The following is a 17,834-nucleotide window of genomic DNA, read 5'->3' as shown; positions in this document are numbered from 1 at the left end:
ACTTTACGTCACCGCAAGCATACATCTGTCCAAAGATCTCAACCATTTGGCATATGGAGTGTATGTGTTAGCTAAATTGGATCTGTCCAGAGTGAAGATAGATTCTGCAAAAACATTGTCATTTAGAGAACTGTTCATCACTGCCTTTGTCACGTCTCCCAAATTGCAGAGTAGTTTTGATTCAAAACATGTTGAATTGCAAGGTTTCAATACAATCCCTCCAGCTTGCAGGGTAGGTGTTGTCTGAACCACACCTCTCTTGCTGAATGCAGGATTCTATACGTTAAATTGCCGTTATCCACAATGTAAGATAATAACATTTGATTGATAGGGGATAAAATAATTATATTTTCACCATTCAGCTCTTTGAAAAGAACTGTTACCAAAGTAAGATGATGTTTTTGATGTAACCGCACTACTCTGAAGAGTAAGGGCCCCGGGCCCAGGGACATACGTTGCCATAACATTACTATATATCCATTATGTGTGCTAACTGTCACCTTCTGTAAATGTTTTTATCTGGATGTTCCAGAGTTCCCCATTCACAACATTTTATTTTATGTTCTGAACATCTTGTCCCACGTTGGAAACTTTGTTAAAGATGCTGCTGGCACGAGACTAGGTAGGCCACCGTTGTATATAAACTCAGTAAAAAAATAAACGTTTACTGCATTTATTTTCAGCAAACTTAACATGTGTAAATATTTGTATAAACAAGATTCAACAACTGAGACATAAACTGAACAAGTTCCACAGACATGTGACTAACAGAAATTGAATAATGTGTCCCTGAACAAAGGGTGGGTCAAAATCAAAAGTAACAGTCAGTATCTGGTGTGGACACCAGCTGCATTAAGTACTGCAGTGCATCTCCTCCTCATGACCTGCACCAGATTTGCCAGTTCTTGCTGTGAGATGTTACCCCACTCTTCCACCAAGGCACCTGCAAGTTCCAGGACATTTCTGGGGAATGGCCCTAGCCCTCACCCTCCGATCCAACATGTCCCAGACGTGCGCAATGGGATTGAGATCTGGGCTCTTCGCTGGCCATGGCAGAACACTGACATTCCTGTCTTGCAGGAAATCACGCACAGAACAAGCAGTATGGCTGGTGGCATTGTCATGCTGGAAGCTCATGCCAAGATGAGCCTGCAGGAAGGGTACCACATGAGGGAGGAGGATGTCTTCCCTGTAACGCACAGCGTTGAGATTGCCTGCAATGACAAAAAGCTCAGTCCGATGATGCTGTGACACACCGCCCCAGACCATGACGGACCCTCCACCACTAAATCGATCCCGCTCCAGAGTACAGGCCTCGATGTAACGCTCATTCCATGTGAGACAAAACGGCGACTCATCAGTGAAGAGCACTTTTTGCCTGTCCTGTCTGGTCCAGCGACGGTGGGTTTGTGCCCATAGGCGACGTTGTTGCCGGTGATGTCTGGTGAGGACCTGCCTTACAACAGGCCTACAAGCCCTCAGTCCAGCCTCTCTCAGCCTATTACGGACAGTCTGAGCACTGATGGAGGGATTGTGCGTTCCTGGTGTAACTCGGGCAGTTGTTGTTGCCATCCTGTACCTGTCCCGCAGGTGTGATGTTCGGATGTACCGATCCTGTGCAGGTGTTGTTACACGTGGTCTGCCACTGCGAGGACGATCAGCTGTCCGTCCTGTCTCCCTGTAGCACTGTCTTAGCCGTCTCACAGTACGGACATTGCAATTTATTGCCCTGGCTACATCTGCAGTCCTCATGCCTCCTTGCAGCATGCCTAAGGCACGTTCACGCAGATGAGCAGGGACCCTGGACATCTTTCTTTTGGTGTTTTTCAGAGTCAGTAGAAAGGCCTCTTTAGACCTTAATTGCCTACTGTCTGTAAGCTGTTAGTGTCTTAATGACTGTTCCACAGGTGCATGTTCATTAATTGTTTATGGTTCATTGAACAAGCATGGGAAACAGTGTTTAAACCCTTTCCAATGAAGATCTGTGAAGTTATTTAGATTTTTACTAATTATCTTTGAAAGATAGGGTCCTGAAAAAGGGAAGTTTCTTTTTTTGCTGAGTTTAGTATCAGATTGGTGAAATCTGAAGGTACGTAGACTGATAATGGTCATGTTCTTTTGGCTTTGCTGGCAATATAACGGTTATGGCATGTTACTTGGTAGCAGATTGTTCTAGAAGTAGCAGACTGTTCTATGGATGAAATCTCAACTAGTGTATTCCTGAATAAGACTGATATGTGAATATCAGAAAGAAAGAAAGAAAGAAAGAAAGAAAGAAAGAAAGAAAGAAAGAAAGAAAGAAAGAAAGAAAGAAAGAAAGAAAGAAAGAAAGAAAGAGAAAGAGAGGGGGGAATAGAGAGAATGACAGGAAAGAGCAAGAGAGGCACCGAGAAAGAGAGTGAGTGATGACAGGCGATTGACTGATGCCTTTCTTCCTGGATCAATGCCATTCTCCAATTTTCGAATAAAAGTACACTTACATCAACGATAGTTCACGTGTATCTGAATAAGACTGGCATGTGAATAGCAGGTCTGAGTGATAGAGAAGGGGGGGGGGGGAGAGAGAGAGGGAGGACAGGGGGATTGACTAATGGATTTCTACCTGGATCAGGGCCATTCTCCAATTTTCCGAATCAAGGTGCAGAATGTGGAGCTTTGCTCCTATTCAGTACTATTAGGGATTACCGGCAGCTGTCCACATACTGACTGATTCACATGCATAGCATCACATAGGATCCTTACACGTTTGCGACTCCAATTCTTGTACTCAGTGCTGTTTCAATATCCATGCCAGCACTCTACTTAGATTAGAGCCAGCACTCTACTTAGATTAGAATGCATGTCCAATATTGTTTCATTAAGTGGTATGCTAGTATGGACATTGGAACCTCCTAGCCTAAGGTCTTTCAAGGGTTATTCCTGTGTACCTATGTGCCCAAAGTGCACGTACATAGGTACCTACGGCTCTAATGTCATTCGAGAAAGGTCAGTGCCGACACTGTGCAACTGTACCTTCCTTGTACCGCAGAGAAGTCTACCTGGAAAGGCTTCAGTAACCTAACTTTGAACGTAACCTTTCGGAAATGTATGCCGGAACTCTGAACTTACTCTACGCCCTGTACGTTTGGACGTGTCAGTGTGTGCTGGGTCAGTGTGAACTGAACTCTTTCAGGACAATAAAGTCAACCACCAATGAGCACCTTATAGTAAGTTGGCAGAACGTTAGTCAAAAAGACAATCCTGCACAGTACACATTACTCTGCCAAGATGCATTTAGCCCTGTAGAACAATACATCGTCCTGCCACAATAATTGCATGATACACTATATATACAAATGTATGTGGACACCCCTTCAAATTAGTGGATTTGGCTATTTCAGCCACACCCGTTGCTGACAGGTGTATAAAATCAAGCACACAGCCATGCAATCTCCATAGACAAACATTGGCAACGTGGCACCGTCATAGGATGCCACCTTTCCAACAAGTCAGTTCGCAAATTTCTGCCCTGCTAGAGCTGCCCCGGTCAACTGTAAGTACTGTTATTGTGAAGTGGAAACGTCTAGGAGCAACAACGGCTCAGCCGCGAAGTGGTAGGCCACACAAGCTCACAGAATGGGACCGCTGAGTGCTGAAGTGTGTAGTGCGTAACAATTGTCTGTCCTCGGTTGCAACACTCACTACCGAGTTCCAAACTGCCTCTGGAAGCAACGTCAGCACAAGAACTGTTCGTCGGGAGCTTCATGAAATGGGTTTCCATGGCCGATCAGCCGCACACAAGCCTAAGATCACCATGCGCAATGCCAAGCTTGGCTGGAGTGGTGTAAAACTCGCTGCCATTGGACTCTGGAGCAGTGGAAATGCGTTCTCTGGAGTGATTAATCACGCTTCACCCTCTGGAAGTCCGACGGATGAATCTGGGTTTGGCGGATGCCAGGAGAATGCTACCTGCCCCAATGCATAGTGCCAACTGTAAAGTTTGGTGGAGGAGGAATAATGGTCTGGGGCTGTTTTTCATGGTTTGTTTGTTCCAGTGAAGGGGAATCTTAACGCTACAGCATACAAAGAGATTCTAGACAATTCTGTGCTTCCAACTTTGTGGCAACAGTTTGGGGAAGGCCCTTTCCGGTTTCAGCATGACAATGTCCCTGTGCACAAAGCGAGGTCCATACAGAAATGGTTTGTCGAGATCGGTGTGGAAAAACTTGACTGGCCTGCACAGAGCTCTGACCTCAACCCTATTGAACACCTTTGGGATGAATTGGAACGCCGTCTGCGAGCCAGGCCTAATCACCCAACATCAGTGCCTGACCTCACTATTGCTCTTGTGGCTGAATGGAAGCAAGTCCCCGCAGCAATGTTCCAACATCTAGTGGAAAGCCTTCCCAGAAGAGTGGAGGCTGTTATAGCAGCAAAGGGGGGACCAATTCCATATTAATGCCCATGATTTTGGAATGAGATGTTCGACGAGCAGGTGTCCACATACTTTCGGTCATGTAGCGTATATTACAGTACCAATTATAGCCTACTACCTGAGAGTAATTGGTAGAAGCAGTCATCCTTTCAGAGTATTTTTGGTTTCAGACCATATCGAGAACAGTTACAGTGAGGTCCAAAACTAATCAAATCAAATTTTATTGGTCGCTTACACATATTTTGCAGATGTTATCGCAGGTGCAGCGAAATGCATATGTTTCTAGCTCCAACAGTACAGTAATACCTAACAACACAAAACAATACAGACATATCCAAAAAATAAGAAGAAAGGAATTAAGAAATATCAAAACGAACAATGACATAGTCCGAAATATACTATGTATATGATGGTGTGTATAGAGTAGACCATATGGTCTGCTAAATGGAATATTATTATATTATTATATGAACAGAAAAAGTGTGTACAGCAGTAGTTATATAGGATGAGCCTTGACTAGAATACAGTGTATACATACTGTATTCAATGACTATGTACATAGTGTAACAGTCTTTTTAAGGTGCAGGGTAGAGTACCGGGTGGTAGCCGGCTAGTAAGTGATTAAGTTCAGGACATGGTACTGGGCGGAGGCCAGCTAGTTGTGACTATTTAACAGTCTTTATGGCCTGGAGAAAGAAGCTGTTTTTCAGTCTCAGCGTTGATGCACCTGTACTGTCTCCGCCTTCTAGATGGTAGCAGGGTGAACAGGCCGTGGTTCAGTTGGCTGAGGTCCTTGATGATCTTCTTGGCCTTCCTGTGACACCGGGTGCTGTAGATGTCCTGGAGGGCAGGCAGTGTGCCCCCAGTGATGCGTTGGGCTGACCACACCACCCTCTGGAGAGCCCTGCGGTTGCGGACGGTGCAATTGCCGTACCAGGCTGTGAAACAGCCCGACAGGATGCTCTCAATAGTACATCTGTAGAATTTCTTCAGCCTCCTGAGGTTGTTGTGCCTTCTTCACCACACTGTCTGTGTGGATATACCTTTTCAGGTTGTCAGTGATGTGCACGCCGAGGAACTTGAAGCTTTAGATCATACCCCAAGACATGCTAACTAGAGGTCTTCACTGATCCACCTGTACCCGAATACCTGAGACCCGATCCGGGACCCAAGCGGGTCCGGATCCAGAATTCTAAATAATGTCACAGGTCTGGGTCGGATCTGATATGATTGTCACGGGTCTCGTGTATGTGTAATTTTAACTGACTTGTCCGGAAGCGCCCGTACAGATCCGAACGCGACTGCTGCAGTGGAGAGAGAGAGAGAGAGAGAAATGTTCTAATTTATGCTGCTGCTCTTGCTTTTCACGAGAGTGGAGCGTGTAGCTTGTTGTTGTTGTTGTTGGCCACTCATAAGTCAACAAAGCAGCAATAGGCTACAGTCATAGAGCCTCTGTGTGTGGCAAAAGTTAGGCAATATCAAATCAATGGAAGAATTACAAGTTAAAGGAGAAGGATAGGCTACAACGACCAAGAGCCAACAGGTAGGCTGCTACTTATTCTGAATGGAGTTGTTGTTATTTGTAACTGTAAGATGAGAAAGCGCATGCACTGCAGCCTCAATTAGCCTAGCTAGCTAACGTTAGCTATCTTAACTGGCTTCTCCCAGTTTGATGCAGTCAAGACAGATATTACATAATCATGTTTGATGATAACTGACATAGCTATGGCAGCTATTATTCTACTATAGTGCGAGTCGGCTTGTTGGTTGGTTGCTGACTCTCGTCTCTCACTCCCTGCTCCCTGTGTCACTCGCTCACAGTAAGTCTGGTAGAGCTGCACCACTCTCTCCCTCCTCTCGCGCTTTATCAGCTCCGATTAATAAAGTAGCTTAACAAAGGACTTTCTGCTGCTTCCATCACTCGGATTGGACCGGTTCAGGATTCTACCAGGTCTATACGGAACGGGTCTAGTTGTCCTCAGGTCAGTTCGGAACGGATCTCTATATGATATATTTTTATTTATGCATATCGGGTCCGGGTGGGAAATCCCCAGGTCCATTTCGGAACGGGTCCAACGTTTTGGACCCGTGAAGACCTCTAATGCTAACCTCTCACCGTTACCAATAACAGGGAAGGTTAGCATTTTTGATGTAGTCATTGTGTGCTAGGAATATGGGACCAAATACTTAACTGTTGACTACTTTAATAGACTATGTCCAAAAAGTGCTGTAATTTCTAAACGGTTCACCTTCCGATTAAAGCTGACATTCTACACTTTAACCTCCATGGTCATTGTATCAAATCCAAAGTGCTGGAGTACAGGTTTTTCAATGCCTCGCAAAGAAGGGCACCAATTGGCAGATGCTGAATATCCTTTTGAGCATGGTGAAGTTATTAATTAGGTTTTTTATGGTGGATCAATATACCCAGTTAGGGATTGCTCAGGTATTTCACCATGAGGCCAACAGTGATTTAAAAATAGTTACAGAGTTTAATGGTTGTGATATGAGGAAAATGAGGATGGAACAACAACATTGTAGCTACTCCACAATACTAACCTAAATGACAGAGTGAAAAGAAGGAAGCCAGCACAACACATCATTGAGTACCTTTCTTCATATTTTCAAGCATGGCGGTGGCTGCATCATGTTATGGGTATGCTTGTCATCGGCAAGGACTAGGGAGTTTTTTAGGATAAAAAGAAACGGAATACAGCTAAGCACAGGCAAAATCCTAGAGGAAAACCTGGTTCAGTCTGCTTTCCAACAGACACTGGGAGACGAATTCACCTTTCAGCAGGACAATAACCTAAAACACAAGGCCAAATCTACACTGGAGTTGCTTACCAAGACGACATTGAATGTTCCTGAGTGGCCTAGTTACAGTTTTGACTTAAATTTGCTTGAAAATCTATGGCAAGACTCGAAAATGGCTTTTTAGCAATGATCAACAACCAACTTGACAGAGCTTGAAGACTTGTGCAAAAAGACACAGCTGTAATCGTTTCTAACATGTATTGTCTCAGTGGGGTGAATACTTATCTAAACATTAGTGTTTTATTTGTCATACATTTTTTATCAATGTTACAATTTTTCTTCCACTTTGACATTACAGAGTATTTTGTGTAGATTGATGACCAAAAATGACAATTAAATCCCTTTTAATCCCACTTTGTAACACAACAACATTGTGAAAAAGTCAAGGGGTGTGAATACTTTCTGAAGGCACTGTATTCTAAATAGTTGACTACCGGTACTTTCTCAAACAAGGGTTGAGTCTGTAGTTACTTTTGAACATGAGGTCCATCATGCACTCACCCATAGAGGATCCAGGCCGCTGAGTTCACAAAAGGCATCCATCCACTCCCCTTTTCCTCCTCCTCACTTCTCTCTGGAGTACAATATCCCTTCTCAGGATGGGCACAGGTACTGTATGAGTGAGAGAGAGTGTCTCTGTGTAAGACTCCTCTTTCTGAGGTAAAATATCGCTGCTCTCAGGCTAGGCAGGTGTAGGCTAGTCACTCAGTGTGAGCCAGTGTGAGACTTCTCCTCAGTGAAGGCACTCTGCAAGTGTGTCTGTGTAAGAGTTCTCTCTAGTGAAGGCACTTTGTGTGTGTCTCTGTGTTAAAGTACACTGTGTGTATCTCTGTATTAAGGTACACTGTGTGTGTCTGTCTTTGTAGAAGGCTTCTTCTGTTAGTGAAGCCACTCAAGTGTTCTAGTGTTCAAGTCAAGTGTTCCTCTCCTCGCTCTCTCTGACACCTTGTGCTCTCTCTGTGCTCCTCCAGCAGTTCTGAGTCCCTCTCTGTGTCTCTGCTGTTTATGAGTGTGTCTCCCTGTTAGGTGGGTGGAAATATTTCTCTCTCTCTCTCTCTCTCTCTCTCTCTCTCTCTCTCTCTCTCTCTCTCTCTCTCTCTCTCTCTCTCTCCCCTCCTTTTCTCCAGCGTCTGCTGGATCTTGATCAAAACACCACAACTTGCTACTCCCCCCTCGATAGGATGGCAGTCTGTTCCACACCCAGAAACACTCCTCTCCTCCCTCTCTCCCTTCTCCCTTTCTCCCCTCGACACCCGTCCTCTCCCTGTTGTGACCACGAGGAGTTTGTTTTTGCATTGACACAGTTAAGTAGGTGCGATTTGCAGAGTTCAAAGTTCATTCCTTATCCTGGCCCCTTGCTTGTCCTAATAACCTAGATATGTATGTCCAGCTGTGCGACATCTATGTAAACAAAGGTCCATGGGAATGCTATGCATTTCCTACCAGCATGGAGGTGAGGAACACTGAGCAAGAGCGGACACCTACGTACAAAGTATGAGACACACACACACACACACACACATATAAACACACACACACACATATATATATACACACACACATATATATACACACACACACACCTATATATATATACACACACACACACACACACACACACAAACACACAGTGATTATTTATTTGAGTGTAGTTCATAGCCGTGCTATGCCACTCTAGCTGACCACACACACAGGCAACACTAGGTTCTCAGTGCCCCAGCCAGCACCATGGAGTTGACACACAGAGAGAGAGAGTGTCATTTCTGAGTTATATAGCAGTCCATGATGTAGTGTGGAATGCAGCAACTCACTGATTTCTTTTTGGGGTGTGGATTGTGAATTCTGAGAGGAGATTATGGAGAGTGTGTGTGAGGAGTTGGAGAGTGTGTATGGGGAACTTGGGGGAGTGTGTGAGTGTATGTGCACGTGTGATTGTTCATGCATGCGTCTGTATGTGTGTGTGTGCGCGTGCATGTGCGTCTGTGTGTGCGTGTGCGTGCGTGCATGTGTGTGTGCATGCGCGTGTGTGGGCAGTGTGTGGGACAGTTGTTGTGTGAGGAGAGTGCCAGATGTGAGGATGAGTAACCCTGCAGCACTTCACTTTCCTCCGAACCTCAGCCAAGCCTTCAAGAAACTCACCACAAACTCTGACCCCAACAGACATCCATCCCCATCGGAACCTCATGGAATATTCTACTAAAACCCAATAAAAACACTGTCTGTGTCTCTCGCTCTTTAAGGGTCTTTGTAGTCTGCTAATAGGTACAGTAGTTTAACATCAGACCCACTAACTGATGACCATCACCCTGGTCAAGACCCAAGGGAAAGTTCATCTGGTGCACGGGGAAAGTATGACAGTGTCTGGTGGTAATACCGACACCACAGCAGAGAAACATGGAAAGAACGGAGGGATGGAGGGAGGGATGGTATGGTAGAAGCAACCCACCATGCCCTCTGCTGTGTCTAGCCACGTGCAAAGAGCGTGAAAGCAAATACGACTCTATTTTTCTTCAAAGTGAATCATCATCGTCATAAACATATCAGTTCTTCTCAAGATCACTTGTCTGTCCATGGTGTGAAACTTGGGGGTAACATAACCCAGTAGTCTCTCCCTTGGAGTCTGTGTAGAATCCAATTGAATATCTAATTCAATTCAATATTGAATTAGATATATTCTATTAAATGCAACTTTAGGTGTTAAGACGTGTTCTGGCCTATAGAATAAAAAAGAAATATACGAAATGTATTGAGTGAAACTGACATAATGCTCATATTCTTCATTGGCCCCCTTTTCAGTGTCTTCCTTAACCAAGGTCAAAGATGTGTCATAGTTGTTGTGCTTGAGATCCCTCCTCTCATATGTGACTCGTTCCACTCTGGGTTGCTCTGTGACATCGCTGATAAGGCAACAGCATGATAGTGACAGGGGGAGGGGTTTAGAGGAGAGTGATATCTCCCTGACCACCAGTACCACTACGGTAAATGCTGAGAAGTTTGAGCTTTTATCATGAAAGGCCATCTTCCTAATTACTGGGTCATCCCTGTTTTGGTGTGTGTGGGTAACGTAGTCTATGGTCACATATGCTATATGCTTTCTGTTGTCACATACAGGTACAGTAGTAAGATGTAGCACTACAATTCTCTAAAACATGACAAAGTAGTTAGTGGCATCCAAATGACTCCATGGAATGAGGATATTGTATATATAGACAGGACAATATGGTGTTAATACCATATACAGTACCAGTCAAAGGTTTGGACACACCTACTCATTCAAGGGTTTTTCTTTATTTGTACTATTTTCTACATTGTAGAATAATAGTGAAGACATCAAAACTATGAAATAACACATATGGAATCATGTAATAAACCAAAAAAGTGTTAAACAAATCAAAATATATTTTAGATTTTAGATTCTTCAGTAGCCACCCTTTGCCTTGATGACAGCTTTGCACACTCTTGGCATTCTCTCAACCAGCTTCACCTGGAATGCTTTTCCAACAGTCTTGAAGGAGTTCCCACATATGCTGAGCACTTGTTGGCTGCTTTTCCTTCCCTCTGCAGTCCAACTCATCCCAAACCATCTCAATTGGGTTGAGGTCGGGTGATTGTGGAGGCCAGGTCATCTGATGCAGCACTCCAAAACAAATGATAGTCCCACTAAGCGCAAACCAGATGTGATGGCGTATTGTTGCAGAATGCTGTGGTAGCCATGCTGGTTAAGTGTGCCTTGAATTCTAATTAAATCACTGACAGTGTCACCAGCAAAGCACCCCCACTCCATCACACCTCCTCCGTCATGCTTCACGGTGGGAACCACACATGCGGAGATCATCCGTTCACCTACTGTGCGTCTCACAAAGACACGGCGGTTGGAACCAAAAATCTCAAATTTGGACTCATCAGACTAAAGGACAGATTTCCACCGGTCTAATGTCCATTGCTCATGTTTCTTGGCCCAAGCAGGTCTATTCTTCTTATTGGTGTCCTTTAGTAGTGGTTTCTTTGCAGCAATTCGATAGGGCCTGATTCACACAGTCTCCTCTGAACAGTTGATGTTGAGATGTGTCTGTTACTTGAACTCTGTGAAGCATTTATTTGGGCTGCTATCTGAGGTGCAGTTAATTGCCGATTTCTGAGGCTGGTAACTCTAATGAACTTATCGTCTGCAGCAGAGGTAACTCTGGGTCTTCCTTTCCTGTGGTGGTCCTCATGAGAGCCAGTTTCATCATAGCGCTTGATGGTTTTTGAGACTGCACTTGAAGAAACGTTCAAAGTTCTTGAAAGTTTCCGTATTGACTGACCTTCATTTCTTAAAGTAATGATGGACTGTCGTTTCTCTTTGCTTATTTGAGCTGTTCTTGCCATAATATGGACTTGGTCTTTTACCAAATAGGGCTATCTTCTGTATATCCCCCTACCTTGTCACAACACAACTGATTGGCTCAAACGCATTAAGAAGGAAAGAAATTCCACAAATTAACAAGGCACACCTGTTAATTGAAATGCATTCCAGGTGACTACCTCATGAAGCTGGTTGAGAAAATGCCAAGAGTGTGACACAGCATCAGTGAGATTTGAACCTATAATCTTCTGTTCTCCATCAATGGAATTAGTCCACTATGCCACCAGAATGGAGCTAGCATGCCATGTTTTTTTATACATACAAAGCTGTTCATTTTAGTCTATTCAAACAGACCCCATTTCAAAGGAAACAAGCTCTCATTAAGATCAGGTGTGGCCAATTAGTGGATGCAGCCAACACACCTGAACATATTTAACAAGATAGAGGATAGAGAGAGTTTTGGTGATGCTGAGAACGGAATGTATATGTTTTTAAATAACATTCTTGGAACGTTCTTAGAACGTTATTACGTTTTCTTGTGGTTTTTATGGAAAGTTTTCTTAACGTTCTCGGAACAATTTGAGATAATGAAATAATTATAGGACATCCACGCTCTCACCAAGCTGTAAGAAACATATGGTTGTCAGAAGGTTTTATGTGCTATCTGGGTATAGTGTAGTTTAATCAGTGTGACTAGGGCCAACATACCATTATCTCTGACAGGACCATCAAGCAAAGAGAGACAAATATATGCTCAACCCTAAAGTTCAACCCTAAACCCTACCAGCCGTTGAACCCACCAGACAGACCAGTACCAAACAAGAACTAAAAACGACCTGTCTCAGTTATGTCTCAGAGTTCCAGAACTCAGAGTTCTAAGTGGAGTGTTCTTACTGGGAAAGAAATGGCCCGAGTCAACCAATGGCAATAACAAGGCACACACCACCACAACTAGGGGGGCCTGGAGAGAGACCATAACACCGGTCTGTCTGATGTTTATTTCCCTGTTCTCCACACTGGCAATTGCTCAGAAGTGATACTTATGGAGAAGTTAGGCCTCAACCTGTGTTTGGCCCCATCTGTGATTAAAAACACACTCATCCGAGGGAATAAAAGAAAAATGGTGGCTAAACTTGTCAACTAATCAACTCCAGACCAGACAGAGGAGTATGTTCTGGTAATTTAACAGTAGCAAAAGAACGTCTGGTACATTGGACAAATCGGGGAATATATTTTCTGGGGGATTTGTGCAACTTTAAGGGGCCCAATATGTAGTGTATGTAGCTGACTGCCACTTCACTTTCCAAGTTCACACATACCGCTTGTGTCTCATGGGCAAGCAGTGTGAAATTGGTCTGTTGTCTGTCTGTAACTGCCCTCTATAAAAGTTAATTGGTCAACGTTAACAACGTTAACTCTCATTCTCGGCCAATCATATTGGAGTCCAGAGGAATGCTTAATGCTACCGTTGTGTCCAAAATAAACTCTATGGTCTGTAGACTTGGCTTTATAGCAAGACGTTGCAGCTGGAGAGAGACGGGAAAGTGGAGGAGGTCAGGTGTTGGAGGTGTTGCAATCCTGCGAACCGAGTGTGCACACAAATCAAATCAAATTTGACACACACACACCACACACTTACACAATCTTCATGATATATGCCAGACTGTGTAAACCAACCACTGAGCCCCACTGCCCAAGGTGTATGTCTGTACACAAACATACAATACACCTCTATAATGACCGTCTGGTCCAGAAAAGAGAACACAACACCAGACAGAAAACAGCACCAACCAGCTGTTTACATCAATGGGGAGAGACTGAAGGTCGGGACGAGCCAATGGTAGGCTGTCGCTGGACTGGGGCCACTTGCGGTTACGGCGTATAGTAGCTATGGGGTTCTAGCAGTCGGAGGCGGAGGCCAAGCGAGAGATGAGGAGGAGAGGAGGGAGGGAGGAGGCGGAGGAGAGGGTGGCCCTGCTAGTGGTAGTTAACCTCTGGCCTCTCCTCCTCCTCTCCGCTTCTCCTCCTCCTCCTCTCCTCCTCCTCTCCTCCTCTCCTCCTCCTCTCAGCTTCTCCTCCTCCTCCTCTCCGCTTCTCCTCCTCCTCGCTTCTCCTCCTCCTCCTCTCCTCCTCCTCTCCGCTTCTCCTCCTCCTCCTCTCCTCCTCCTCTCCGCTTCTCCTCCTCCTCCTCTCCTCCTCCTCTCCGCTTCTCCTCCTCCTCCTCCTCCTCCTCCTCCTCTCCTCCTCCTCTCTGCTTCTCCTCCTCCTCCTCCTCCTCCTCCCTCTCCTCCTCCTCTCCACTTCTCCTCCTCCTCTCCTCCAGAGGGAAAAGAGTCTAGTCTAAATAATGGTGTAATTTTGGGCTCTTACGTTGGGGCTGGAGCGCTAGGCTAGGGGGATATATATAGCATCCGACCAGCAGCATCAACCAGGGGAGGGGTTGGCTTTCGGCTGCTGAAACCGATTAAGAAACCAAAATATGTTTTATTTTTCTTGTCGTTTTTTTATAAGCGGTGTTAAGATGTGTGGCTTGACTCCAGCTGCAGGCTGTAAAATAAATTCAGATGTGTCAGCCGACGCAAGCTATTATAACAGGGTTCTGTCTTCCGCTGCTTGCTCGCCCTTCCTCCATCTCTCCCTCCCTTCCTTTCCTCCCTGCTGCCACTCTCTGCCTCCCTCTTTCGTTGAGTTTGGACTCCGTCCCTCCCTTTCCCTCCCTCTGCGTGCAGTCGGCTGGTCCCTGAAGATGAGACAGGGGGGAGTGTGTGTGTGTGTGTGTGTGTGTGTGTGTGTGTGTGTGTGTGTGTGTGTGTGTGTGTGTGTGTGTGTGTGCGTTTGTGAGGCTTCTGTCCGTCTCAGGCTCCAGACTCTAGACCTGTCTCACATGCCACTGTGAGTGTCATTCTCCAAAAGTATTTACCACCCTGCTGTCCTGGCACCTGCAATAGAGCCTTGCCTATTCAAAGAGACTGCACTTACCTGTGTGTGTGGGTGTGTGATACTATATAAACCCAGGAGGTTGGTGGCACCTTAATTGGGGAGGATGGGCTCGTGGTAATGGCTGGAGCGGAATAAGTGGAATGGTATCAAATACATGGAAACCATGTGTTTGATGCCATTCCATTTGCTCCGTTCCAACCATTATTATGAGCCGTCCTCCCTTCAGCAGCCTCCACTGTATATAACCATATATACTGAACAAAAATATAAATGCAACATGCAACAATTTCAAAGATTTTACTGAATTACTGTTCATATAAGGAAATCAGTCAATAGAAATCAATTAATTAGGCCCTAATCTATGGATTTCACATGACTGGCAATACAGATATGCATCTGTTGGTCACAGATACTGTACCTTAAAAAAAGAGGTAGGGGCGTGGATCAGAAAACCAATCAGTATCTGATGTGACCACCATTTGCCTCATGCAGCGCGACATCTCCTTCGCATAGAGTTTATCAGATATTAGCGGGAAATGGAACACGTCGATCCAGAGCGTCCCAAACATGCTCAATGGGTGACATGTCTGTGAGTATGCAGGCCATGGAAGAACTGGGACATTTTCAGCTTCCAGGAATTGTGTACAGATCCTTGCTACATGGGGCCATGCATTATCATGCTGAAACATGAGGTGATGGCGGCAGATGAATGGCACGACAATGGGCCTCAGGATCTCGTCACGGCATCTCTGTGCATTCAAATTGCCATCGATAAAAAATGCAATTGTGTTTGTTGTCTGTAGCTTATGCCTGGTCATACCATAACCCCACCGCCACCATGGGGCACTCTGTTCACAATGTTGACATCAGCAAACCGCTCGCCCACACGACGCCATACACGTGGACTGCGGTTGTGAGTCTGGTTGGACGTACTGCAAAATTCTCTAAAATGACGGAGGCGGCTTATTTAACATTAAATTCTCTGGCAACAGCTCTGTTTAATCAGCTTCTTGATATGCCACACCTGTCAAGTGGATGGATTATATTGGCAAAGGAGAAATGCTCACTAACATGGATGTAAACAAAATTCTGCACAAAATTTGAGAGAAATAAGCTTTTTGTGCTTATGGAAAATGTATATGATATTTTATTTTGGTTCTGTGTAGATACTATAACCATGACCATAACCTATACACTTCCTGTAGAATGGGTCTCCAGACTATAGCATCAACTAGGGGAAAGGGGTATTATGCAACCAGTACAAAATTAATAGTTTCTTCTCTCAGAACAAAATCCCAGTATTCTTTATGGAGGAGTCACTAATAAATGTCACTGCGTTCTTGCCTCCCCCTCAGTTTTCAGCAACGCTATTCTTAGGTGCCATTCATTGAATAAAAACCATTGGGTCGTCTGTGTCAACAGAGTGTCTCACCACCACACCACCGCGTTGTGACTCGTTGTGACATTGTAGAGCCTGTCTACGTCAGGGAAACCCGGTTGAGTGGGTGGAGGGGCTCCAGCCCGCATTAGGACAAGTGGAGCAGAGTCCAAAGATATTGGGCATTATGACGGGGAGACCATCCCCATCCTGCGGATTTCCATACCGATGCTATTTTAGGTTGGACCTGTGTCTGTTTTGAGTTTTCTCCCAAAGCCACAGCATTGTTAAAGTAATTGAACAATGTTTACAAAAAGGCTTGCCTGCCTGAGTCGAGGCAGATGGGCGAAGAGGCTGATAGTAGGGATGTGACAAATGGAAAACATTTCTTAACATTTAAACTGCCATTTTTTCTTCTGTTTTCCGTTAAAAATATACAAAAAATTAATAAAATTCCACGTGAATTAACAATGCAGCTGCGCTGCTGCCAGCAACGGTTTGGGTCTCACGGTGCAACCCTGGTTAAGCATTGCACCTGTATTACTGTACCTCAATTCCACCTCACAAAGTTTGCATTTGCTTGTCATTTAACTTGTCAAAGTATTGCCATACAGGACTTCGCTGCTGTCGCTGGCCTTTCTCTGCCATTTTTCCAACTGTTAACGACGATGACGTAGTGGTGGAGAGTCGACTCCAAAATAATTGATTCCTCGACTCCTTGCGTGTCAACTCCTAAGATTCTGTAGTTTTGGAACTGAGGAGACTGATTAGTTGCCGTACTTCCGAGAACACAAACATTTGCATCTGTAATATCAAATCAAATCAAATGTTATTTGCCACATGCGCCGAATACAACAGGTGTATACATTACCGTGAAATGCTTACTTACAGCCCTTAACCAACAATGCATTATTTTTTTTATAAAAAAGTAAAATAAAACAACAACAACAAAAAAGTGGACAGTAGGGAGGCTATATACAGGGGGGTACCGGTGCAGAGTCAATGTGCGGGGGCACTGGCTAGTTGAGGTAATATGTACATGTGGGTAGAGTTAAAGTGACTATGCATAAATAATTAACAGAGTAGCAGCAGCGTAAAAAGATGGGGTGGGGGTGGGGGACAGTGCAAATAGTCCGGGTAGCCATGATTAGCTGTTCAGGAGTCTTATGGCTTGGGGGTAGAAGCTGTTGAGAAGCCTTTTGGACCTAGACTTGGCGCTCCGGTACCGCTTGCCGTGCGGTAGCAGAGAGAACAGTCTATGACTAGGGTGGCTGGAGTCTTTGACAATATTGAGGGCCTTCCTCTGACACCGCCTGGTATAGAGGTCCTGGATGGCAGGAAGCTTGGCCCCAGTGATGTACTGGGCCGTACGCACTACCCTCTGTAGTGCCTTGCGGTCGGAGGCCGAGCAGTTGCCATACCAGGCGGTGATGCAACCAGTCAGGATGCTCTCGATGGTGCAGCTGTAGAACTTTTTGAGGATCTGAGGACACATGCCAAATCTTTTCAGTCTCCTGAGGGGGCATAGGCTTTGTCATGCCCTCTTCACGACTGTCTTGGTGTGTTTGGACCATGATAGTTCGTTGGTGATGTGGACACCAAGGAACTTGAAGCTCTCAACCTTCAAGCTAGCGAGGGACTGAGAAAAAGGGGAGGGGCGCAGTATAGGCAGGTCGGCCACTAGGCATACAGTCGGAACCGTGCACTAGGCCTATCTATTGGCAATCAAACCCACTGGGCACACACTGGTTGAATCAATGTTGTTTCGACATCATTTCAATTAAATAGATGTTGAATAGATGTCTGTGCCCAGTGGGAAAGCTGTATCTCGCAATGAAATGCTGTATCTCGCAATTTCTTGGATATTCTGAATCAAATAACATTTTATTTGTCACGTTTTGTAAACAACAGGTGAAATGCTTACTTATGGGCCCTTCCCA

The 17,834-nt window shown here is 45.0% G+C and overlaps 1 protein-coding gene across 1 annotated transcript in view; it reads right to left on the bottom strand.

Moving 5' to 3' along the window:
* abcc6a (ATP-binding cassette, sub-family C (CFTR/MRP), member 6a) overlaps positions 1 to 8,259 on the bottom strand; it is a 38,320-nt gene extending 30,061 nt beyond the window's left edge. The window contains exon 1 of the mRNA XM_041838919.2: positions 7,733 to 8,259. Coding sequence (XP_041694853.2) covers positions 7,733 to 7,774 — 42 coding nt within the window. The 5' untranslated portion in view covers positions 7,775 to 8,259. The remainder of the gene's footprint in view (positions 1 to 7,732) is intronic.
* Positions 8,260 to 17,834: the final 9,575 nt, after the last annotated feature.

The sequence above is a fragment of the Coregonus clupeaformis genome, chromosome 20, assembly GCF_020615455.1.
Source record: "Coregonus clupeaformis isolate EN_2021a chromosome 20, ASM2061545v1, whole genome shotgun sequence".
Taxonomy (NCBI): domain Eukaryota; kingdom Metazoa; phylum Chordata; class Actinopteri; order Salmoniformes; family Salmonidae; genus Coregonus; species Coregonus clupeaformis.
Note: the sequence above shows the minus strand (reverse complement) of the source record. Positions and strands in the feature narration are given on the sequence as shown.